General features: G+C 37.7%; 3 protein-coding genes across 4 annotated transcripts; 1 reads left to right on the forward strand and 2 right to left on the reverse strand.

Moving 5' to 3' along the window:
- Positions 1-1472: 1472 nt before the first annotated feature.
- On the forward strand, positions 1473-5420 carry LOC113316688 (uncharacterized mitochondrial protein AtMg00810-like). Its single transcript, XM_026564837.1, has 2 exons — positions 1473-1827; positions 4858-5420. The coding sequence occupies exons 1-2, from the start codon at positions 1473-1475 to the stop codon at positions 5418-5420; spliced, it is 918 nt and encodes a 305-aa protein (XP_026420622.1).
- Positions 5421-10135: 4715 nt separating this feature from the next.
- On the reverse strand, positions 10136-13185 carry LOC113318869 (beta-fructofuranosidase, insoluble isoenzyme CWINV1-like). The gene is made up of 7 exons (XM_026567147.1): positions 12960-13185; positions 12763-12771; positions 11690-12555; positions 11354-11512; positions 10961-11199; positions 10714-10804; positions 10136-10625 (listed from the first exon to the last, which is right to left on the reverse strand). Exons 1-7 carry the CDS (start codon positions 13123-13125, stop codon positions 10416-10418), a joined length of 1740 nt encoding a protein of 579 aa, XP_026422932.1. The 5' UTR covers positions 13126-13185; the 3' UTR covers positions 10136-10415.
- A 999-nt stretch (positions 13186-14184) lies between these two features.
- LOC113316961 (translation machinery-associated protein 22-like) lies at positions 14185-18358 on the reverse strand. Of its 2 annotated transcripts, none has more exons than XM_026565120.1 (7): positions 18091-18358; positions 17914-18006; positions 17759-17820; positions 15942-16023; positions 15720-15787; positions 15547-15630; positions 14185-14550 (listed from the first exon to the last, which is right to left on the reverse strand). In XM_026565120.1, exons 1-7 carry the CDS (start codon positions 18239-18241, stop codon positions 14494-14496), a joined length of 597 nt encoding a protein of 198 aa, XP_026420905.1. In that variant the 5' UTR covers positions 18242-18358; the 3' UTR covers positions 14185-14493. The 2 variants fall into 2 exon arrangements, with proteins under 2 accessions (XP_026420905.1, XP_026420904.1); XM_026565119.1 differs by having other exon boundaries at positions 17914-18012; positions 18091-18357.
- Between the last annotated feature and the right edge of the window lie 6881 nt (positions 18359-25239).

Genomic DNA, 25239 nt, shown 5'->3' on the forward strand with positions numbered 1-25239 from the left:
AAATTATAATTCGACCATTTTGATAGATTTTTTTTATCTTGGAAAAGAGATACTCTATAGGAGTGATATGTCCAAAAATTCTCCATGTGCAGTGATTAACCCGAACCCTAGATCTAATTTTTCTGATAAAGAAGAAACTGATCTTCGCCTGTGCCAAATTACCGTGTACTTTTATTAAGAAAACCAAAACGAACAAACCTGTAGAAAGATAAACTATAAACGTGTAGATAAAATCTCCCAAATAGCCAAGATAAAAATCTCTCTTATAAGTTTCGATTCTGATGTGGTCTTATGCAGGTATTTTCCATAAATTGTGAAAGGGTCAGCACTATCCTGGTTCGATAACCTACCTCCCAATTCCATCGACTCTTATAGTCGGCTCACCAAAATATTTATGGATACCTACATGTACAACAAGATAGTTAACGCAGGCATGGACAAACTCTTTTCGTTAGAGAAGAAACAACAAGGGAGTATACGGACAGATGTCACAAGATTTTCCAGGCAATAGGGAATGTTAATTTAGTGGTCAGAATGATCCCTTTGTTTGTTGAGATTCACGGGAGTAACCCCACAACCGAGGGGGGTCTTAGGGTAATCATTGAAAAACACGACAGGCTAGAGGATATCCAGTAGGAGAATCCAAGAGCACGGATATAGGAGTCTCATCGAACAAACTCAGCGGATCCGAGAGGGCTAACTCGACCGAACTGTTCAACGAAGATAAACGAGGACGTAGAGAAGACTACTGACGCAATGAAATAACATTCTAAGATCAAGTTTACACGAATCTCAACACTAGCTATGTGTGTATCTTACAGGAAATCAAGGATATAACAAACTTCGAATGGCCACGTGTCAAAGGGAAAACAACCACCAAGATCAGAAAAATCAAGGGACTACTGTAAATACCATTGCTTCAACAGACACCAGACTAAAAAATGTAAGAATCTAAAAATAATGATTCAAAGGTTGATCGACGCCAGAGAACTTAAAGAGTACGTCCAAAAACCAGAATTGCAAGAAAGGAAGAGTAAATCCATTCATTTATCCGAGAATGATCGAACAATCAATACCATTTCCTTCTCCGAATCTACTGGGCCATCGCTGAAAGGGCAGATAAGCAAGAGATTGAGAAATAAATTCTAGTATTACTGCTTTTTATACAGAATCGATGAGAAGGAAGTCGAGGAGCACGAGGAATGGATGGAAGTACCGCTGAATTTTTCCGCTGATGATGTAAAAGAGGATATGGAAGATCATAATGATACTTTAGTGCTCACATTACCCGTTTCAAGGTGGAATATAAAGAATATCTTAATCGATGGAGGGAATTCGGTCAATGTGTGTTATTCTATGATACCTTTAAACGAATGAATTTAAATAACGAACAATTGATGTCTTCTTATTACTCTATCTATGAATTAAACGGTGCGGCTACGAAACCCTTGGGGGACATCGTATTAGAAGTCATGGCAGGACCGATGAAGGTGGACACCAGATTCAGTGTGGTCGATGCACCATTACCTTACAACGCCATCATTGGCCGACGATGGGTACACCGGCTTAAAAGGGTTGAGGCAACATACCATCAATATCTCATGTTCCCAACTCCTGAAGAAGAGATGGAAATCAAAGGAGATCAAGTCACTGCGAAGGAATGCCATGTCCAGCAAAACCAACTCAACATTGAACAAGAGGAAGAACGAACGGGAAACAACAAATCAGAATCCAAAGATAAATCAATTGATCAATACCTCGAGGAAATATCCGGAAAAATTATGACGAAGAGTAACGCAGCCATGAATATTGAAGCCAATACTTCAGGTACGAAGAATGCCGAAGAATCCACCAAATAGCAATCAAAGAACATTCCTTATATGGGCGATCCCAAACCAACATTCACTTCGGTTGAACCCACCCAAGAAGTAAACATAGGAGCCAAAGAAGATCCCAAGATGATAAAAATTGGGACATTGCTAGATAAGGATCGAGAGAAAACATTAATTGGGATACTAAAAGATTATTCATACATTTTCGCATGGAAGCTAGGAGATATGCCATGGATCGACCCCAAGATTATAAAACATGAGCTTCGAATACATCCATACACCAACCTGTTCAGGCAGAGACTACGCAAGGTAGGGCCAGAATATCATCAGTCCGTAGAGAAGGAACTCAACAAACTCATGGAAGCAGGGTTCATAAAGGAAGTTAGGTACCCCACATGGATATCCAATATGGTCACCAAAGAAAAACGGCGGAGTAAGGATATGTATTGACTTCACCAATCTCAACAAATCTTGCCCGAAGGATAGCTATCTGCTCCCGAGCATCGATCAACTCGTAGAAGAAGTATAGGGACACGAAGAACTATCATTCATGGACGGCTACTCGGGTTACAACCAAATTTATCCCGCTGAGGAAGATTAACAACACAAAGCCTTTTTTGCTCCACATGGACTCTATTGCTACACCCGCATACCTTTCGGGTTGAGGAACGCAGGAGCAACGTATCAAAGGATGGTTGATGTAATTTTTAAACCATGGATATGGCACAACCTGGAGGTCTATGTCGACGACATGCTTGTCAAAAGAAAATTACGCAAGGATCATATTCGTGACCAAAAATAAATCTTCAATGCAGTGAAAGTACAACATGAAGGTAAACCCGGAGAAGTGTACCTTCGGTGTCACGTCGGGGAAGTTTCTCGAATACTTGGTAACGAAGAAAGGCATCGAAGTCGATCCCGCTAAGATCCAGGCAATTATTGAAATGCCTTCATCAAGGAATGTATACAAGGTGCAAAAGCTCAACGGATGCATAGCGTCCCTAGGTAGGTTCGTTGCAAGATCATCATACAAATGGAAACACTTCTTTAACCTTCTTAAGAAGAACAAAAAATTCGCGTGGACTACTAAATGTGAAGAATCTTTTCAAAAGATCAAGGAATACTTAGAAGCGATCTCGATCCTCCATAAAACTCGAACCTGATGAGGTATTAATGATGTATATAGCTTCGAATGAAGATGTTGTAAGCGTTGTGTCAGTCCAGACGAAAACCAAGATAGAACAACCGATGTACTATATCACCAAAACACTCAATACAACGGAAAGAAACTACACAAATAGTGAGCATCTCATTTTGGTATTGGTGTTTGCAACACATAAGCTGGTAACCTACTTTTTGACCCACTACGTTCGTGTCCCCTAGCAAGGCACCGCTGGAATCTGTTCTCAAGAATGTAGGGAAGGTCAGCAGGATATCCAAGTGGAACGCTCAATTAGAACAATTCAACATCATACATGAAATCCAGTTCGCTCAAAAATACAAGTCTTGGCAAACTTTTTGGCAGATTTACCACTCAATAATGACGAAGAGGTACAAGGCTTGCCGGGAACGAGATAAGACAAAGAGGATCCTATAGATGTGCTCACACCAACTAACCAGCGGAGGTGGGAAGTCTTCGTTGATGGATCAAGAAATAGGGAAGGCGCAGGAATTGAGATCATCATCACAACTCCTACGGCTGACTGGAATTCAAGGAACATACCAATAACATAGTGGAATATGAAGACGTCGTTAGGCCCTTCGCTTCATAATAGAATTGGGGATAATTGATGTCCGCTTAACAAGTGACTCACAGCAGGTCATCCGACAGATATAGCTAGAATACAATACGTATGACGAAACTCTATCAACATACATGCAACTGGTCCAAGACCTAGCATCCAGAATTTCAAGCATCACATTCAGGCATTTATGCAGGAAAGATACATGCACACTGATGCCTTAACTTACACATCATCGATGTTAAGAGAAGAGAATATCGCGGCCATAAAATAGGAAGAGTATACCATCCCTCAATCCAACCGCAACTAGTCTTCATAATGGAAGATCACGAAAATGATGTAGAAACAGACATAGCAGAAGATCTCGCCGAATATGACATTTTAACAAGAGCAAACGAAGATGAGGATTGAAGCAATGAAGAATATTGGAGAACCGAAGTCAACCTATTCCACGAAGAAAGAAGGCTACCCGCATATGTCAAGTTAGCAAGAAAAATACAATCAAAGGCGGGGAGGTACCGACTTCGTGTTGAGATTTTATAAAAATATAAATTCCTCGACCACTATTGTGTTGCTTATCTAGACAAGAGGTCCATCGTATCTTGAAACATATTCATTATGGGGAGGCAGGGAACCATAGTGGGATGAGATCATTAGCAGAAAAGGCCAAGATGCAAGGGTAGTATTGGCCCCAGATGATCCAAGACGTTGATATGACTGCAAGAAGATGCGAAGAATGTCAGTGTTTCTGCAAAAGGATCCATGCACAGTCAACGGAGCTAAACTCAGTGGGAATCCCCTTGCCATTTGCGAAGTGGGGATTCGATATTGTCGGTCTACTAATAGAAGGAACATGAAAGAGACAGTTCTTAATAGTTGAAAAATATTATTTCAGCAAATGGGTGCAGGCTAAATCCCTAGAAAGGATCAAAGATGTAGTCGTCTTTACCTTCATTTTTCAGAACACCATATGCAGGTTCGGCATACCGGAAGAAATTTTTTCTAACAACCACAAGCAACTACAAGAGAAAAACATTGACATGCTCTTCGATACCTTCAAAATCAGGAAAAACAAATCTAGCCCCATTTACCCTCAGAGTAATGGACAATCCAAAGCTACAAAAAAGACCATCGCTCTTAACCTCAAAAAGAAGCTGGATGAACATAAGAGCCGATGGTGTGAACAATTACATAATACCCTATGGGCCTACTAGACTATGTGAAGGTCAGCAACTTCTTCAGAGTAAATTCTTCTTCTGCTTTGTATGTGCTTATCTATGTAGATGACATTCTTGTGACAGGAAGCTCTACATCAGCAATAAATAATCTTCTTGCTGATCTCAGTAAAGAATTTGCAATCAAGGATCTTGGTGAGCTTCATTTCTTCTTAGGCATTCAAGCATCCAGAAACTCTGCAGGACTTCATCTATTTCAGGAGCAATATATCTCCAACTTACTTCATAAAACAAAGATGACATTTTCCGAGCCATATTCTACACCATTTGCTGCTCCAACTGGTCTTGACACTTCTCCATTGTTTGATGATCCTACATTGTATAGAAGTGTTGTTGGTGCTCTGCAATATGCTAATATCACCTTGCATGATATTTCTTTTGCAGTCAATAAAGCTTGTCAACATATGCAGTCTCCAACAGAAGCTCACTGGACTGCAGTTAAGAGAATTCTGCGCTATTTACAAGGTACTCTTGGCTTTGGCCTTCATTTTAAATGCTCTAGTTATCTGCAAGTTCAAGCCTTTTCTGATGTTGATTGGGCTGGTGACTCAACTGATAGAAGATCCACTGGTGGAATGGAAATTTTTCTTGGACCCAATCTGATCTCCTAGTGTTCGTGAAAGCATAAAACTTTGTCTCGTTCTAGCACAGAGGCTGAATATCGAGCTTTAATAGATGCAACATCATAGGTTGTATGGATTCAATCTATATTAGCTGAACTTCAATTTCCATATTCTAGAGCTCCAGTTCTTTGGTGTGACAACATGGGTGCCACTTATCTTACTGCAAATTCAATATTTCATAACAGGATGAAACACATTGAAATTGCATTTCATTATGTCATAGAATTGGTAGCTGCAAAGGCATTACAGGTAAGGTTCATCTCCACTCAAGACCAGATTGCTGATATATTCACGAACGGCTTTCCTCTACACGTTTTGGTGCACTGAGGATCAAGATCAGTGTCTCTGATTCTTCATCGACGCTGCACTTGCGGGGGGTATCAGAGCATAGATTTCTATTTCAAGTATTTCATGTTTTATATGAACTTGTGAATGTGTGGTGTAAGAATGTGGTGTAACTGACACTTACAGGTAATCTGTACGTTAGGAACCGGTTGTGTAGGTCAGCAGTTGTTAGCTTTTAATATAGATTCTCAGATGTCTTTCTGTAAGTAGGAACAACAATTCAATGAAAATTAGTCAAAAAGAAATGTCTAACGACTCAATTTCTCTCAATAGATGTTTTTGCCATATTCTAAACTTGGTTTTCCAGGATGGTTTAAAAGTTAAGGGTTTCACCGATATGCTTGATCATATAAAGAGTAGCTTGAAACATATTTTTACGTTTGGTACAAGGTGTACTCAGTTTCGATTATTGTGTGCTCACATGGGTATGAACCCTAAGAAATTGCAACTTGATGTAAAACATAGGCGGAACTCCACATATCTTATGTTAAAAGATGCAATTACTTACCGACAAGTGTTGTCGGCCTTTCTCAATGATCTGCCATATGCTCATGCTATTACTGATGCTGATTGGGAACACGCTTAATTGTTATGTGCGTTTTTTGAAGCCTTTTTATGACGCCACTAACGTTTTTTCTGGTGTTTAGTATGTGACTAGTAATTCATTTCTTCAGTATTTGTATGAGATTGGCATGGTCTCACAGAGATAACCCATTTTTTAAAGAAACTACTGCTGCCATGGAGGCAAAGTTTGTTAAGTATTGGGGCACCACTCCGATATTATTTGGATTAGGGTCTATTTTGGATCCTCGTCTTAATCTTAAAGGTGTGGAAAGTACTCTTTCTGATATTGAAGATTGTTTTGGTACTTCTGCATACTCAATCCGGTGTCACGGCGACCAAAGTAGGTTAATGGATGCCAAACTGAAAAGTTTGTTCGCGGAGTACTCCAATATTTTGCATGATAAACAGGTAAACCCTACTTCCAATGGTCCTTCAACTTTCATGGGTACTGTAGGGGCATCTGTGGGTCCAATACATTCTGGATATTTAGATGAAGGCACTTCCACATCATCCGGAGGCGGATTTTGGGCAGCTCGCAGATTGCAGAAAAGAGACCCTCTCGCTACGTCGTCGGAAGAACTAAATAGATATTATGCCGACCCTGAAACTGCTTTGACTGATTTGGAAGATTTTGATGTGATAGATTGGTGGAAAAACAATGAAAAGAGGTATCCAGTACTTTCTTGTATCGTGCGTGATGTTTTAGTAGTGCAAGCATCTACAGTTGTCGCGGAGTCTGCTTTCTCTTCTGGAAAACATATATTAGGTGATTACCGGAACAATTTAACCCCGGATATGTTGGAGTGTTCAGTCATTCTGAAAGATTGGTGGAAGGCTGAGATGAAAGAAATATATAAGCCTTTTGATCCTTCGAATGACGACATTACACCGGTAGATGAAGTTGAACGGTTGGTCGCTTAATCTGTAGTTGCTTCCCCAAGGTAAACATCTCTCTTTATATCCATTTTTTTTTGGTTATATACTTCTATTTAGATGTTGGTTTGAATTAAGTGCTTGTTTTGATCAGTCTGCAATAATAAATTGTTTTGTATGTCAGAGCTAATGTTATTTGATTATTACACTTTATGTCAGACGTTCCCTTTTGATAGTTCTGCAAAAGAATTGATATGCAACTTATGTCAAACATTACACTTGTTGCACTTTGCTACTTTTCTTGTTTGCTAATGTTAATCTTTATCTTTTTCTGCAGCAGGTGAATGTCTTGAAGCTCTTTACTTTAGTATTTTGAGAATAAAGTTGCATGGACCACCACACAAGTAAAAGAAGATGGAGGCACGCATATCAATTTTTTAAATCACTATGAGACATTTTCTTTTAAATTTTATTGCTTTCGTTTTGATTTAGACTATTTGGATATTGAACATCGTTTTATTGATTCTGTCATGAAGTATTTATTTATTTTGGTATTAAATAGTGAGTAAAATTTGTTGCATTTTTTTCTGGTTTAAAAATATTACTGTATACCCGATCGGCTCTGTCCGCCCTAACCCAAATTATTTAACAGGCTTGGACATGACATGGGTAGTTTATTTTGTAGTATAGCCCTGCCCGTCTGACCTATTTAATTTGATGGGTAACCGAAGTTGGTGCCCGCCCTGTCCCGTCCCATTTAATAACTAGGCCAGGCTGTCCGACCCGTCCCAATTTACACCCCTAAATATAGAATTCAGGTCAGCTGACCTATCTTTTCATTCACAATGGGCAAATTCAGATTACATGTGATAATGTTGGATTATTGAGAAAATTTTAGATCACACAGGCAGATTTTATATTGGTTTTGCAGGTCCATTTTATTAAATTGTGTACTACCCAAGTAGATATCTAACTCTTAGTAGCTGGGAGGGGGAATGGGGTCGGGAGCGGGAACGAGAACGGAAACATAAATCGTAAATTTTCAAAAAATGAAATTCGATGAGCGGTTGAGGAACGTAATTTAGGTTCAATTATTACTAGTTTTTCCAAATTTATAAACAAGAAATAAGACAACAACATATAACATTTATTAGAAAATCTCAATGAAATAATACTTTCTTCTAGTTTCCTACTACATATCTCACATATAGGACTTGTCTACCCTGTGAACTTGGGGTTGGAAGTGGTGTAGTGTGTATACGTGCAGGGGAAGATTGAATACTCAATAGACAAGAGTATCTCTTACCGTACAAACGTTAGACTAAAACTAACTTCTTGAAAAGATAAAAACGAAAACTATGCAGATAAGTAATGGAAGATATTGCCAAATATATGATATAGTAGATAAATATGTGAGGATATAAAAATATTCAGTTAGTAGGATATTTAGACAGATATATGAGATATACTTCATTAAGATATTACAGTTGGAAATTGTGGGTATTAAAGGGAAACGTTCCTCCCATGTTAGGAGCGCGTTTCTTCTAGTCCGAAGCACGTTCCCACCACGATTTTCATTGAAGAACACAAATTTGCGGTTCTCACTGAAATTCGTGATGACTATTCACGTTCCTGGCTACAAATCTAACTTTCCTATTACATGGTAATTTGTGAGATTAATTATACAGATGAAAATGCCACACAGAATCAAGCTCTTTATCTGGAAGTGTCTCAAGGATATTGTGCAGACGAAAGATAAAACAGCTCGTTTTAATAGCAGTATTGATCCTCAGTGTAGCATCTGCAATTGCCAATTTGAATCTCTATATCATCTACTACTTGAATGTGGTTTTGCTCGATCAGTTTGGATGCATCTCAATGTTAACATTGATAGAGTTGTAGAAAATTGTGTAAGTATCAAAGAGTGGATGATTTCCTGGTTCAACAATCAACATGGTAATGCTTCATAAGATCATAATACATGTAAGATGACATTGATGGTAGGATGTTGGATTATCTGGAACGAAAGATGTGAACACATCTTTGAAGATAAAACTCTAAACCCTATCTCAGCTGCTTCTAGAATTCATTTTCATCTTCAAAACTTTGATTTGTCTTTGAAACACACTACACATCCCTGCTATGAAATTTTGAACACCACTGAGCATGCTCCTTCCAATATGTCTACAGTTTTTTTTGATGCATCTTTTGATTATGTGACTAATATTGATGGCATTAGTACGGTGCTTTTAAATTCTGTAGGTACCTACACAGGTGTCAAAGGATCCTATGAAGACGGAGTAATTGACCCTGAAGCTGCTGAGTGCATGACTACTCTGGAGGCTTTAAGCTGGATTAAAGAGCAACAAGTCACTGAAATTAACATTATAGCTGATGCAGAGTTAGTTGTTAAGTCTATCTCATCTGATATTAGCTTAGTAAGGTGGGAAAGTAATAATCTTATTAGTAAGATCAAAACTTTGATTACTGAGTTTAGTTTTTGCAAGATATCTCATGTCAAAAGAGATTTTAATAATGTAGCTGATAGTATTTCTAAGAGAGTTAGGAAAGACAAGCTTTGTATTAAAGAGTCCATGGATTTTTCACCATGGATAAACTTTGTACTGCTAAGGCAGCATCTGCCTGATTCCCATTAATAAATATCATTCTACTTTTTATCAAAAAAAATTATACAACAATTCTGAACACTCCGGAAAAATTATCGTCAAAAATTCTGATGAACAGTTCAATGATCCTTGACTAGCCCTTCTACCATTTGGATAAAGTAGGTCACTTAATAGTGGGACGGAGGGAGTATTAAATATTTTTGTAAGTTAAATATTATCAATTGGTCATGGATTATTACCTATTTAATAGAGAACAATGAAACATTTTCTTGTGATCTTTCTTGGATAATAGAGAGCAATGAAACATTTTCTTGACCGATAAAAGAAGAAATATATAGAGCAAGAAACAACGGCACGTTTTCCGATTAAAGAAAAAGAAAAAACCCAAAATGGGGTTAATATGTTGTACAAGCTGCGAGGCAGCTAGGGGAATTCATGCAGCAGATGCAGCTACATTTGGCCCCCCCAAGTTCATTAGGCCATCAGTTTTTATTTTAACACTATATTACTTGTAAAAGGGGCCTCCGCAAAACCTCGGCTCCGGCACCCAAACACTCAGCTATGGCCTTAAGACTTAGGTGTTTGAAGTTTTTGAATCCTCCAAATATCTGATATCAGCTTTCATCATACTCCATGCCTTAAGACTAGACATCTTCACATCTTGAGTTCCATTGTTGAATACATAAAGCCGAGCTCCAGTATCAATAGCAATCGTTGGATAAACTCTAGCTGTTATAACAGCTTTTCCGTCAACTCCATAACTCTCGATGATAGAGTGATCAATCTGACAACGAATACCAAAATGAAGTTCATTAACCATTTAAACATGCAAAAATGGTAACAAAATGGTTATAAGGATTGCATCAACATACCAAGCTCCTGATATTTAGCTTATCATGATTTGGTTCCATGTTAACAAAAGCTCCATAAGCGGTTTTGTCGTTAGTGTCGTCCGTGGATGACCTGTAATGATAGGAACAAGTTAAAGTTAGATTTCGACAGGATGAAGTACATTTTCGAACTAAGCTGCAGATGCCTCTCTAGTAGAAACTTCCAGACCAATAAGCTGCTAGACCGATAAAAACTGGACTAGGAGCAAATGTATGGGACTATACTGACCTGCTCTGATCACTGCACATGAGCACAACATATTTGTTTTGGTTATTGAATATCCTGAAAAAGATTGCTGTCTGTTCTTCAAAATTCTTAGAAGCCAAAGCAATTAAACCAAATGGCCCTGATTTCCCTTGTACTGATGCTGGTTTTGAACTACAAAGCAGTTGTGGGTTACTCCAACTTGAGTCAAAAGTTTCCGCATCTTCTAATTTGGGGAGTTTAAATTTGACGAATACGTCTGCCTGTTAAGTGATCAAAACAAGTAAAATGAAACATGGATTCAGTTGTATAACTTAGGTAGAAATACTCAAATGCCAGTTCCAGTGACCCTTTGAGCTAGAAACTGTAATTTACGCCAAGCCAAATGCGAACAAGCAACTTCGGAATGGAACTAACCTGTGAAGCTGTTACGCCCGTAACTTCCACCACTGAACCTCCTTTAAGAACTGTACTGTGTAAATAAACCTTTTCACCTCGGAGTTCATTTAGCTCTTTAACTGGCCATTGCTTCAACTGCTTACCACTTTTATCGAGCAAGAGAACTCGAGGAATTGCCTGCAAAAGAGAACCCATATATCGCCATAGGTTAGTGAACCAAACAACTTTTGAAATAGGTGATTCAGATATCACTAGTATTTGATTCGAGTTACTTAGAGTGTTAACTCAATCCAATCGAACGATTTGAACTAAGAGTTCATATAGTTAGGCCTTATGTTAAAACTTGTTACATACCTGTACTCCAGACCAACCCTTTTTAGCATCATTCTCTACACTGCTAGATTCATTTATCCAACCCCACAATATTCTCCTGTGCTTTTCACTATCGAAGAACGTTTTTGATGCGTAAAACTTCCCGTAATCGTATCTCAAACCGGAATCATTATCGACCGATCCCTCATCTGGAGTATACTTATCTGTTGCAGGATTGTAAGTACCGACTGTGTAATAGTCATGTTTGGTGTCATCCAAACTCACCTTAAAAACATGCTTAACATTAGGACCGAGAACCGAAGTTTCAAGACCCTTTTTCCCATCAACAGCCACTGGAAAGAAATCTGGGCATTCCCACATTCCTATTTCTTTCCCTGAATGAAGAGGTTCTTTTGCTTTAGTCCAGTGAATAAAATCATCACTTCGAAATAAAATCGCCATTCCTTCACGGTCGATTTTGCTTCCAATTACCACTCTCCATTTTCCATCAGGACCTTTCCAACCAGTAGTTGGATCCCTGAAGGAACTAGCATTGATACCATCAATGGGTTTCATTACCGGATTGTACTCAGCTGGCTTAATCCATTCTGTAAGGTAAGGATCGGATAAATTCTTAGGCACTGCCATGTCTTGCACTTGGTAGTTCCATTGATTTGACTCGATGATTCCTGTGTATTGAATAACTGGTTTTCCTTGTACAAATGTTGCTGAACCTGACCAGCAACCTTTGATATCAAATGATTCGGAAGGGTAAATCGCATGTTTATGGTGTTGCCAGTTTATGAGATCGGCCGATGTTGCATGAGCCCATACTATGTTACCCCATACTGGACCCAAAGGGTTCCATTGGTACATTAGATGGTATATTCCATTGTCAACCATAGGTCCTGCATGGATTCATATATACAACATATTCATGAGCATCGGATTTGATACTACCTCCGTTTTTGTAAAAACGATACTATCACTTTTTCATTTTAGCCTAAAATAGGATAAACCGGAAACCACAGTACTCTTTTCTTGAAACGGAGGAAGTTACAAAATTCTTAATAGAAGAAAACTATGAACGAAACTAGGATGTTTAGAAAACTGACCATTAGGATCTGTGAATTCAATGAAACACATTTCGCCGTTCCATTGTCAGAACATGTCAACCACAAAAAGAAAAACAATTAGAACAAGAAACAAAACCAAAAGAAGCAACAACAGAAAATAATGGAAACTAATTTTCGCTCGCGTGTTGCTTGATCATTTTTGTATCTAGTTTTTGAAGAAAGGTTTAGACATATACCATTCATCCAATTCTTGGAAGGTTGGAAATGATAACCAGTTCTATAAGGTTGGTGAACGGTGTTGGTTTGATATGATTGAAGATGCAAGTAAATATTATGAGAAGCTTCAACTCCATGGCTAATCAAAACAGAACATAATCCAATAAACCATAAAACAGACTTCATTTCCTGTCTTCTATTTTTTTTCGAAAATCTTGAAAGAAAATGTTGGTGAAATGAAGAAGCAAAACCATCGGGTATTTATGAAAAAAATCCAACTTATTTTTAGATGTGCACTCAACTTAGACATACTAAATTAAAAAAAAGAAAATAGGATTAGTAATGTGAATTAGTGGATAAGAAGTATGAATGTATATTGCTGGATGATGGAAATTTAAAACAAATTTAATCTAAATGATGATCTTAATCTTGACAAATGAATGGGTAAGTTTGACTTAAAAAAATACTACTAATAATACCAAACTTCATTGCCAGCTATTCCAACTAATCGTGATATGTGATGGTTTAAACATGATTTTATTTAACCAAAAAAGATAACCAAATACATTTTTTAAAATAAAATTCTTTGTTGTTGATCAATTAGAAGATCATTATCAACTCTAATGCTAATCAAGCTTTGTCCAACAATTAATTATAATTAATTTTGGACTTGACTGGGAGCGGGATGGAGCCAGGATCGAAGAAAAGAGGAAGAAGCAACCACAATATATGTGGGCAAAACATTATTAAAAAGTCTAAGCTGCCTTGGGGGATATCGGATATGGCATCTTGCACGTCTTGCTCATACAGACAGCGAAGACTAAATTGATGGCTGACATGTTTTGTGCCTCATTAGGAAAAATACAAGAGGAATACGGTTTTTCTACTACTAGTAATGTATTAGGCTGAAATAAAAAACAAAAAACAACAAAATCTAAGTTAAAGAAGTAATCTTACTCTGTCACGTTCTTTTCTAGTTTAAGAACTGAGAAAGAGCAAAAGAGTAAAACAATGGTTATAGGTAACATCATGTGGAAAGCTTGAGAGTTGAGATGTCAACCGAAACGCCTAACACAATCATAAAGATTCTGATGAGATAATCGAAGATATTCTGGAAAAATTAAAACATAAGAATAACATTGAGATATTGAGACCCTGCATTTCTGAACTCGAATTCCGAATTAGAGGACCAATATAAGAGAATCAATTCCTTCAATAAGAATGCTAGAAGAAACCTCTGTGGAGTACTAAGAAAAAGGGTGCAATATTAAATTTGACATGAAAAGAGCCATATTTAACTGTCAACGAGTTTTGTTTTACAAAATACTGCAGGTTTGTTTCTGAACCCATTTTCCATATTTAATGAGTATACGAGGGAAAGTAAAGGTAATTTTTCTTAGTGGTATTACACTCTGGACCATGATCTACTTACAGTCAGCTAGATAGTAATTTCACATGTAATGTATGCTCCATTGTGTTTCACAATCTCTTCGTACGGCTAGGGAATCCATTCTTCTGTTAGACCCAATAAAAACAGATCAACAGAAGTTCCTTTCAAGCAGCGGGAACCTTTCGCCCATCTTCAATGAAGTAGATAGCACTTTCCGGAACCTGAAATTGAGAGTAGAAGAAACTTATCAACAAAACAGTTATAGTTCATTTGACCTTTTCAAGAGAGAGACCTTGTCTGGTTGATCCAACTGAAATTCACATATCAATATATGCAAATTACATCCAACAGACATCTGACAACACCAAAAAAAAATTTGGAATACCCTTAAAAAAAGGAACAAAGCAAAATTCCACCATTAAGAGACAAACGGGAAATTTATAAGAAGTTACGACCCCCACCACATAACAGCTATTTCATGAATATCATACCCAAACAAACAAAGGAAATATGGTCGTAGGATTTCAGCAATCAGGATTTTCACAACAAGTGTTTTGGCCAGTGTAAAGTTTAAAGGCATAGAATCAAATACCCAAAAGAAAAGTCTGGTGATAAACTTGATGGCATTGCAAATAAATGGAGGCGGCTACAGAATTCACCATCAAATTTCTAAAACTGTTACAAAATTGAGCTGATGGGATAAGAAGCATGACTGAGTGAGAGTAGTATTATGTGTACTACTAGACAAACAATGGCAGAATAGTCCATGCATTTCCAATTGGCTTGGACAGTAAAATTGGTCAGTCCCCTTTTAAAGGTAACTTGTATATGAGCCTCAGAATCAGAAAAATTCACCTATAGGGGCTTGGTTGACAAGAGGAAACCCAGACAAAAAATCACCAATTGTATAGTTTCTATACATATAACGCAGAAGATACAGCCTGCATTTCTTGTACTGGAGATTACTGATCGCAGTGGCGTTATTCAAGGAATCAACTACTTGATTAATCTGTTATGGTCTCAATTTGGTCGCTGATGTGTAACAACGAACACTAACAGGGGAGAATGTAAAATAGGGATATGAAGGAAATTAAAAAAACCATGTCAAGAATCATATGACAGTGAAGTACAGATTCATGAAAATGACTAAAAATGGAAGAAAACAGATAGATTAGGTAACGGCACAGATGACATTCAACAGGTTTACAATGACTTACTTCAGGCCAGGTGTCTGTAATGAACTCCACAATATCATACGATATGTCTCCCTGGACATCAACTTGCTCCTTCTCAGTTGGCCCCTGAAACAAAATATTTCAGAATTCAGAAAAATGAAGAGCATAAATATACAACAGAAGGATACCTAAACACCTCCATGGAATTGCATCACCTTAACAACAGACGCTCCTGATGCAAACTTCTTCCCAAGCTTCTTTGATGCGTCATTCAGTTTAACACCTAAAACATATGTTTTGAATAAGCTTTATGGTAGTGAAGATGTATCATAAACTGAAGACAAGTCAAGATTACATCCAGTAATTCCCATAGATACAAGATAAACTTCTGAAAGAATATATATGAAAGAGAACCAAGGTGCATCTTGGAAGCTTACCAAAGAGGTCAAGTCCTTTAACAATTGTGACACACTTGCGCTTATTACGTACAACCTTTTCAATAATAACTTCCTTCTTATCCTGCAAAACGTGCAATCATCGTCAGACGTAATTGAAAAAACAACAAAAAGCTTGAGCATTACGACTTTATTCTGCCAAAATCATATGTAAGGAACACAAACTTTGCTTATGAACAAGAAAGCAATTACGAAAGTGCAAGGGAAAAAACACATAATACTTATAATAATTTGCACAAGGACACCCGTGTACAACAAAGTGATGCTATTCTGTTTACAAAGACCAAATAACCTGTAATCCTATGCGTGAGATAACATCTGAGGAATGCAAATTTGATAACCATAAGCCAGCGTGGATATGATTCACAGATCAAACTATTACAGCCAACCACACAACAGCATGACTTTAAGAGGTACTGTTTCTCATCTAATAAAAGAACTGAATCACAGAATTACAGAAAATGGGCAACAAGCAGAGGTGCCGATCAGTCACGGACTCACAATCATGATAAGTACAACAGAACAATTCACATACTATTGTATATCATACAGAAATGAAATAGCAAGAGTATCCACACCCTAGATAGAGCTACTATTTGGTATGTGGCATACAGCAGTTCAGATGTATTAATCAGATTCAGGATTTTCTAGAAATCATGCAATAGAGGTTAAAGCAAAGTGTTTTAGAAACTGCAGAAGTTCAAAAGTTTGAAACAGTCTCAATCAAGTTATGCATACTCTGGATCATTGAGCATAACACAAAAGCACCAAGAGCACCCATGCTCGACATTAAGCTATTTTTTTGGTCTGAGCCCCCTCAGTTCGAACAGGACAATTGAGTTTGACAATTTGGGGTTTCCCATATATCCTGCAATGGAGTAAGGACTGTGTTTTCCCAACAATCATAACCAAGTACACGACCAAAATAGCACACTACAATCCCAATATGTTAAAATTACACAATTCATTCTCCCAAAATTCTATCATGAACTTCATTCAGGGCAACCTTTTTTTAACCACATAACCGCAAACAATTCCGCAAAATTCATACCAGCTAACTATCATGAACTTCATTTAGGGCAAACTTTTTAAAGTCCAGTCAGTCACAGACTCGTAATCAGGATAAGCACAACAGAACAATTCATATACTATTGCAGATCATACAAATTCAGCGACAAGACAACGAAATAGCAGCAAGAATATCCACCCTAGATTGAGCTTCTTTTTGGTCTGTGACCCTCAATTCGAATGGGGACTCAGGTTTTTTTAGTATTGGTCACATTCAGAGTTCGGTAGAAATCATTCAGTAGAGGTAAAAGCAAGGTGTTTTAGAAATGGGCAAGAAGCAGAAATTTAAAAGTTTCAAACAGTCTCAATCGTGCTATGTTTTCTCTAGGTCATCGAGCCTTACAGAAAAGCACCAAGAACACCCACGCTCGACATAAATCTACTTTTTGGTCTGTTCCCCTCAGTTCAAACAGGACACTTGAGTTTAACAGAATTGGGGTTCCTAAATATCATGCAATAGAATATGGACTGCAAAATTTCCTTCCAACAACCATATCAAGGCACACAACCAAAATAGCACACTCCTTACTCCCTCTTCAATAATCCCATTTATGTTAAACTTACAAAATTCATTCCCCCAAAACTCTATCAGGCTAAATTCATAACCGACAACAATTCCGCTATATCATACCAGGCTAATCAGAATCAAATCTAAAAAAAACCACACAACAAAACAACAGAATATGTCCTCTACTGTATTAATCAGATTGAAATTTCACAAAAATACTTACTTTCTTCTTAACCTTACCACCAGGAAGCCTCTTTACTTCTTCTTTACCTGTTGATGTCCCCTCTACAGAACACCCCCAAAACCAATCAAAAACCCTAATTTCCAATCAATAAGATAATAAACCAAAAACCCATTCATCCAAAACATCAAAATTACCTTTAGAAGTTGATAGAACAGCACCATCAGCACTACCAGAAGCAATCCCAGCCCCTTGTAGCTTCTCAGTCACCTTATCAACTTCATTCCCATCTGCATCTGAAGACAAATCAAATCATCAAAAAAGGAATGATTTCGAGATTAGGGTTTGTTAAGATTTAGGGATTTACTTTTTACCTTTCGGGATTAGATGGGGATAGACTTCTGGGGCATTCTCAATCAACCATGGTTTACACTTTTCAAAATCTTGTCCAAATTCACAATATTCTGCTGGTAAACTACAAACCCCACAATATAATACTTTTACTGCTTCAAGTTTCTCTGCCATTAGAACTTGCCCCTTCTGGTTTTTCTTTCAGTTTCTCTTCGCTTTACTGAGTTGCAGAGAGGAAGAATATAATGATGCGGAAAATATATGCGGTGAAGGCAAAAAAAGAAAAAAAAGGTTCTGGTTTTAAGGAAACTGGCAAAGGTTTGCTATGGGAAAGAAAGCTCGGTAAATACTTGCGAACTATGATTTTGGGCATACCAAAATCTTTAGGCATACTCAATAAAGACAAAAAGGGTTGTGAAATAACAAAATCAGATATCCCCTTAACCCAAATTTTTTTAAATGGCAAATCTACCCTTTCCGTATTAGTGTTAATAATCTGGATTAGTGATTAAATATTTTGATTAGTGGCTAAGATATTTCCAGAATTATAAAGGTTGTTTAGATGAAAAAATTTGTGGGAAAAAAAATCAAAGTTTTGGTTAAGAAGGAGAGAAAGAGAAGGAGAAAGTGAGAAAATTTTATTCTTGATTCAACGGAGGATGAGGAGGGTCATAATTCATATAAAAAACCTAGGAAAATACATATCAACTACAACAATGATTCCCAAATGGCTGATTTCTTAGATTATGAGAATGATTTTACACAAACTCAAACTCAATCTCAAACTCAAACACAAACTCAAGATGATGATTTTTATGAGCCAAATCCAGATGATGAGCACATATATGAGGAACCCAATGCTTCTAATACACTGGTACACTTCTATCTTATGCTCAATCTTACTTCTATAGCTACAAGAAGTGTATGAGCCGAATCAACCAAATGATGAACGGTTCGGCTCACTGAATCTGTTTACAGCATGCGCCGAACGTATAATTTTCAATTTTCACCCTTTTGCTACACACTAGTTTGGCTTATATGAAAGTTTCATAATAAGCCGAACAACATCTTGCATTGCCCGGAATAAGAAAATTAATGGTTCGGCTTGTATTGATAATAGCGTATAAGCCGAAACCTCTAAATGTTTAAGGTTCGTCACATAATTTCATTATCGTATGAGCCGAACATTAATTTGTTAATTTTTGGATTAAAATATTGAGTGTGGTTCGGCACATATTTAGAATATCGTATAAGACGAAACATGTATGTTCAAGATTCGGCACATACTATGATTTTCGAATGAGCCGAACCTTGCTATTATAATTCTTTTCTAGTATTTAACCTTGCTATTCTTTGTAGATCGTGGTTGGACCCATGGAAAATCAACCTGATCCAGTAGACATGATTCACGAGGATACCAAGGATCACTTCCAAAATGATTTGGTATGTAAGAACTTTTTGAGCACCTTAATGTTGTCGAACTATTCCAAAGTTTTTCTTACAAATTATTTGTTTTGGAATGAACGTAGACATGAAAAACTAAACCCGAAGTTCTTGATTGGCTTGAGGAACATGCGATGAAGGTAAATTGTGTACTAGTTAAAGGACAACAAAGCCGATGGGATCGGTTTGAAATGATTTGTGAGCATAGTGGAACCGGCGCTAGCAAGGTTAAAAAGGGTACCGTATATGTTGGGAAGACCGGGAGAAAGAATAGGACGAAGACGAAGAAAACAAATTGCCCTTTCAAGATCGTTTTCAACCTCAAGAATAAGACCATGAAGAAAGAAGATCAATATTGGATAATGAATAAAGATATGGATTGTCGTCATAACCACCCACGTCCCAAAGACCTTCATGGACATGCGAAAGTAGCGCGACTCAAACCCGACGAGATGTTAGAAGTGGATAAAATGACATGAGCACGTTTGCCAACTTCTAGGATTCTTAGCAAATTGAAGGAGGACAACAAGAATAACAAGTCGACTATGCAAACTATCTACAATGCAAGACAAAAGATTAGAATACTCAATTTGCAAGGTAGGATGGTGATGCAACAAGTAATGTGGTTAGGGGTGAAGAATAACTACGCTTGCCAAAAGAAGTTGGATGACTTCGGTCAAGTCACACACCTTTTCCTTGCCCATCCGAAATGCGCCCAATTGGCTCTATGCTTCCCACAAGTTATTATATTGGATTGCACGTACAAGACTAATAAATATGAGATGTCGTTGATGAACATTGTGGGGCATACTTCGACAAAGGCACCGTTCACCGCGGCTTTTTGTTTCATGAAAAACGATAAGAAAGAGAGTTATGTTTGGGGGTTAGAACAATTGAAGTCAATCTTCCGGGAGGGTGCTCTTCCTAAAGTATTCGTTTCCGATCAAGATTGATCGTTGATGTATGCTATTAAGAAGGTATTTCCGCATGCATTCAATTTTCTTTATACGTTTCACATATGGTGCAATGTGAGGAAAAAATGCCAACTGATAATTCAACCACTTAAGTTCAAAGAATTAGAGAATATTGCTAAGCTACCGTTGGAGACACGAGAAAAGAAAAAGAAGGAATTCTTGAAAGCATATGAACATAATGATATGTTGTGGGATTATTTCCAAGGAGAATGGGAAGCTTTGATATGGTCAATCACCGAGGATGTCTATGAAGAAAATTTTAAAATGCTTATTAAGCATTGGAATACCGCCTACCCCGATGTCATTACTTACTTGGTCAAAGATGTATTGGAACCTAATAAAGAAAGGTTCGTGAGTTGTTTCACAAATGGGCACAAACACTTCGACAACCAAGCCACGAGTATGGTAGAGTCGGTTCATTATCGGTTGAAGAAGAACCTTTTTGGTTGTGTTGACACTTTTGTCACGGTTTTTGATGTAATTGATGAATATTTCAAAAGTGATGTTGTGAGAATTAAAACCGCGTTCGAGCATGACCTTATGTTTAGAAACAAGAATTATGATACTAATTGGCTACGGGAATTAACTTATAGAGTCTCCCATCTATGCATCGACTTGTTTATGATAGAAGTGAATTTGATTAAGACATTAGGCGCCACCTTGGAGGAAGAGTGTGTTTGTACAATAAAGACATCTATGGGACTTTCATGCCTCCACGACCAACTTCGATACAAGGATGGTATCATACTATTTGAGGATATTGATCATTTTTGGAAACAATTAAGCTTCGATCCTCTACCGGCCGAAGACGACGAGGATGATCTAGAGATATGGGACACGACAAATGGGAAAAATTAGCGGAGATGTTTAGGAATATGTCCCGACCTCAAAATAAATTCCTATGGGACAACATGATGGAGGTCATTTATCCTTTCACCCAATAAAATATTTTGGAACCGGAGAAGAGTGAACCGAAAGGTAGGAAGAGTAAGAAAATGAATAATTTTCAAACTAGACAAGCCAACAAGGAACTATTGGATAATAAAAGGGATCCATCCGACGTTGACTACCATGATGCAAGGTTGGAAAATGCAAAGAAATAAATTGAGAAGTTGATGAAGGAGGAAGAAGTCAAAGTTCCAAAAAAACGAGGTCGTCCGAGTATTCAAAAAGCGGAAACAAGTAACAAAGAGGTGAATGATAATGATTATCCGTCACAAGCAAAGGATAGTAAATAGGATGTCAAGGGGAAGGCTAAGATGTATCCTTCACAAACTAAGAACCAAACTAAGCTAAAGGAGAAAACTATCGCCAATAACTACTTGGCAGATCTATCGCCAATAATTCATGAGAATATTATAGCAATAGACGACGTGCAAGGTGATGGAAATTGTGGTTATTACGTCACAGAGGAACAACTTGGTCCTTTTATGGAAGGGAATAATCCGGTGCCCCCTGAAAATGAAGTGAAATATATTCGGCAACGATTGTTACAAACCCTACGTAAAAACAAAGAATTTTATAAGACAATGATGAGAACAGGTCTAAGAAAAGATGTTGGGGTGGCAGTGGAGTACGTTGCATTCGAACGTCGTTTGCACGGGGATTTTATCATTAACGAAGAACATTGGATGGAAATGCCCATTTGTGGGTTTTTAATAGCGGAGACATTCAATTGCGTCTTACATTGTTTCACATGGACGGGTAGTAGCTTTACTTACGCGCCTCCAACAAAACCTTGCAACTTATAACCGTGAGGTTGAAGACATTTTTACCATAACTAATATATGAAAATAGTATAAAGTGAAGTCATTCTTATCATAATCTTGAAAGCCTTGACTACATCTTCGGAAGTAGACTTTTTGGTGATCTTGATAGGCTTCGCCTTCCCCTTATCAACTATCTTTTGCCTTTTCTTATTGATAATGAAGGGATGAGAAATTTGGTTATACCAATCCATATAGCCCTGATCCTCTTCACATGGATCATCAAGTAAAGGTGTTAACTTGGACGCATCTAATGTGTGATTGTCTAAATTATTCCAAAACTAAACGGTGGGATCAGGATCATACTTTGGTTCCCAAGATGAAGTGGTGCTTTTAGTTCCCTTACCACTCTTTGGTAACAACCTTAATTTCTCGTCAAACAAAGTAACCTTTTGGAGGCATCCTAATTGACGGAGTACTCGCCTAGGATCGTATATAACATAACCACCGGGATACCACAATGGCCCATGATACATACCTACCGGCATATCCTCATCTTCAACAACTTCATCTTCTTCATCTTCCTTCTCATATGGTTGAAAAGTGACATCATCAACACCAAGACGGTCTAACGTCTCTCTCAAACTTGCCACCAACCTCTTTTTGTTCCTTTTCTTGGAGTCCTTGTACGCATATCGTGCTGCAGTTGGCTCTGTATAAACATAATCGACATCTTTCTCATATACTTTGGCCAAGTTCAAAATTGGGAAATGGTCATATATCCACACCTACATCCAAAGAACCACATTAAAAAAATCAAAGGAATTGAATTGATAGAAACAATTTTTACTTGGAAACATCAAAGTAAGAATAAAGTTTGCAAACTCAGAGAACTATTCGGCTTATATGGATCAAGTATTATAAGCCGAACCAAGTAAGTACAAAGTTCGGCTTAAAAGATTTTATGGTTATAAGCTGAACCATACTCTGAACTCCCAAAAGTTACCCGGAGCAAAGTGAAGTTCCATCCGATGTTTGTACTTTTCAACCTAGATATGGCGGCAAGTTGGTCCAGCAGGTAAGCGAGCGTAGCCGTTCTCCAAGCAAACTTGTTACAAGTTTGAAGATTCTTTACCAATTGGAGATAATTATCATATACCTTGTTTCTGGTAGTGTCGGGAAAGATGTCTCTACCAAGAATATAAAGCAAGTAGGCAGTTCCGGTTTGCTTCACTTTGACGGGATCCATTATCAACAAACCTTGTTTTACTCTTTCCTTTGTGTTCTCAAACTCCTTTTTCAAGTTAGTCAACTTGAGCTTCTTATTCTTCTTATTTCTGCCACCTGGTATGCAAACGGTATCGACATCTTTAACTGATCGACAAAACTCCAACTCAGTTTTGTGTGAACCCCAACCAAGACTTTCCTGGTACAAATTGTATAGCTCATCCCAACTCATGTCATAAAAACCAGCATTCACACTTACACCCCTTGCTTTAAGGCATGTAATCTTACTAGCCTCATCAGGAGTGATTGTCACCTCTCCAAAAGGTAATTGAAATGTGTAATTTTCTGGACAAAAGCGCTCGGTAAAGGCAGAGGCCGACACACTATCATATTCCTTATGTTCATAATTGATGATAGGCCATAAATCACTGCGTTGTACGTAAGCAATCACCTCAGTAACCTCATCATCAAGACTCCATTCCGCTGCCCTCTGGTGTCTCAATACTCGGAATGCACGGTTGTGACCAGTAGTCTCATAAATTCTCTTCGCCCAAGATTCGGCATAACCAATCAACACATTTCCTTCATCTTCCGGAAGACAATGAGGCAAACCATCTGATCGAGGTGTAATTACGTCATCTTCATCAGGAATGTGTAAACCAGTGATCCGTCGATCATCATCGTCCTTCACTTTCTCGGGTTCTGCCACCTTCTTACCTTTCTTGTCTTTCTTGGGTTTTCCTTGGGGTTGTGTTTCTTGATGAACTTATTCATGTTCTTCTTGATTATCATCAACTTCTTCTTGTCTTCCAACTCTTCCTTGTTCAGCTTATTCTTCTAAAATGTCTCCTCTACCTCCCGCTCCCAATCTTTTCTTACCTCCTCCTCGAGGATCGGGAGTTTTAGAAGTAGAAGGTGTTACCTCCATCTTATTCCTCTTATTAGCTGCATTAGGCCTGACACAAGTAGGAAAGTCAGAAGTATGCTTTGAACAACAAAAGGATACAAACTATATGAAATATATATTTGAAAAGCCAAAAACTTGTCAACCAATAAGAAGGCTCGGCTTACCCGAAATAACACATATGAGCTGAATCATGTGTTGGAATTTTTATTAGATTACACAGGGAATGGATCGGCTCATACCATAAAACAATTATAAGCCGATCCTATATATTCGGCTCACAACCGATACTGTCGAATAAGCCGAACCTATGATTATGAACTCAAACATGTATTCGGCGCAACATGATATCATATAAATAAGCTGATCCTATACACTTGTAAAATTTATGAAATTTTAAAATGATATTTGGCGCAACCCTAATACTATCGAATAAGCCGAATCTAGACTTATGAATGAAAACATTTATTCGCCGCAAAATGGTGTCATACAAATAAGCCGATCCTACACATGAAGAATTCATGAATTTCAAACAACATTAATCGGCGCAAAACTAATAAAACCATACAAGCCGATCTTAAGCACATGCAAAAATTCTGAAATTCAAACAACATTTATTCGGCATAAAACTAATACTAACATACAAGCCGATCCTACGCACATGCAAAATTTCTGAAATTCACAAAACATATTCGGCACAAAACTAACACCATCGAATAAGCCGATCCTAAATATAAGTCTTTGTGTCATTAAGTTCAGCTCAAAACGGATTTCAGATCTACGCCAAGCCGTTCATATGCATTTTCAGAGTTCAGTTTCAAAAACAGCTCGGCGCACATCTAAGATTTGTTTTACGCCGAACCATACCCTCTAACCGCCGCTGAAACATGACTTTGACGAATTAAATCAACCAAAATA

This window comes from Papaver somniferum, chromosome 10 (assembly GCF_003573695.1).
Source record: "Papaver somniferum cultivar HN1 chromosome 10, ASM357369v1, whole genome shotgun sequence".
In the NCBI taxonomy this organism is placed as follows: domain Eukaryota; kingdom Viridiplantae; phylum Streptophyta; class Magnoliopsida; order Ranunculales; family Papaveraceae; genus Papaver; species Papaver somniferum.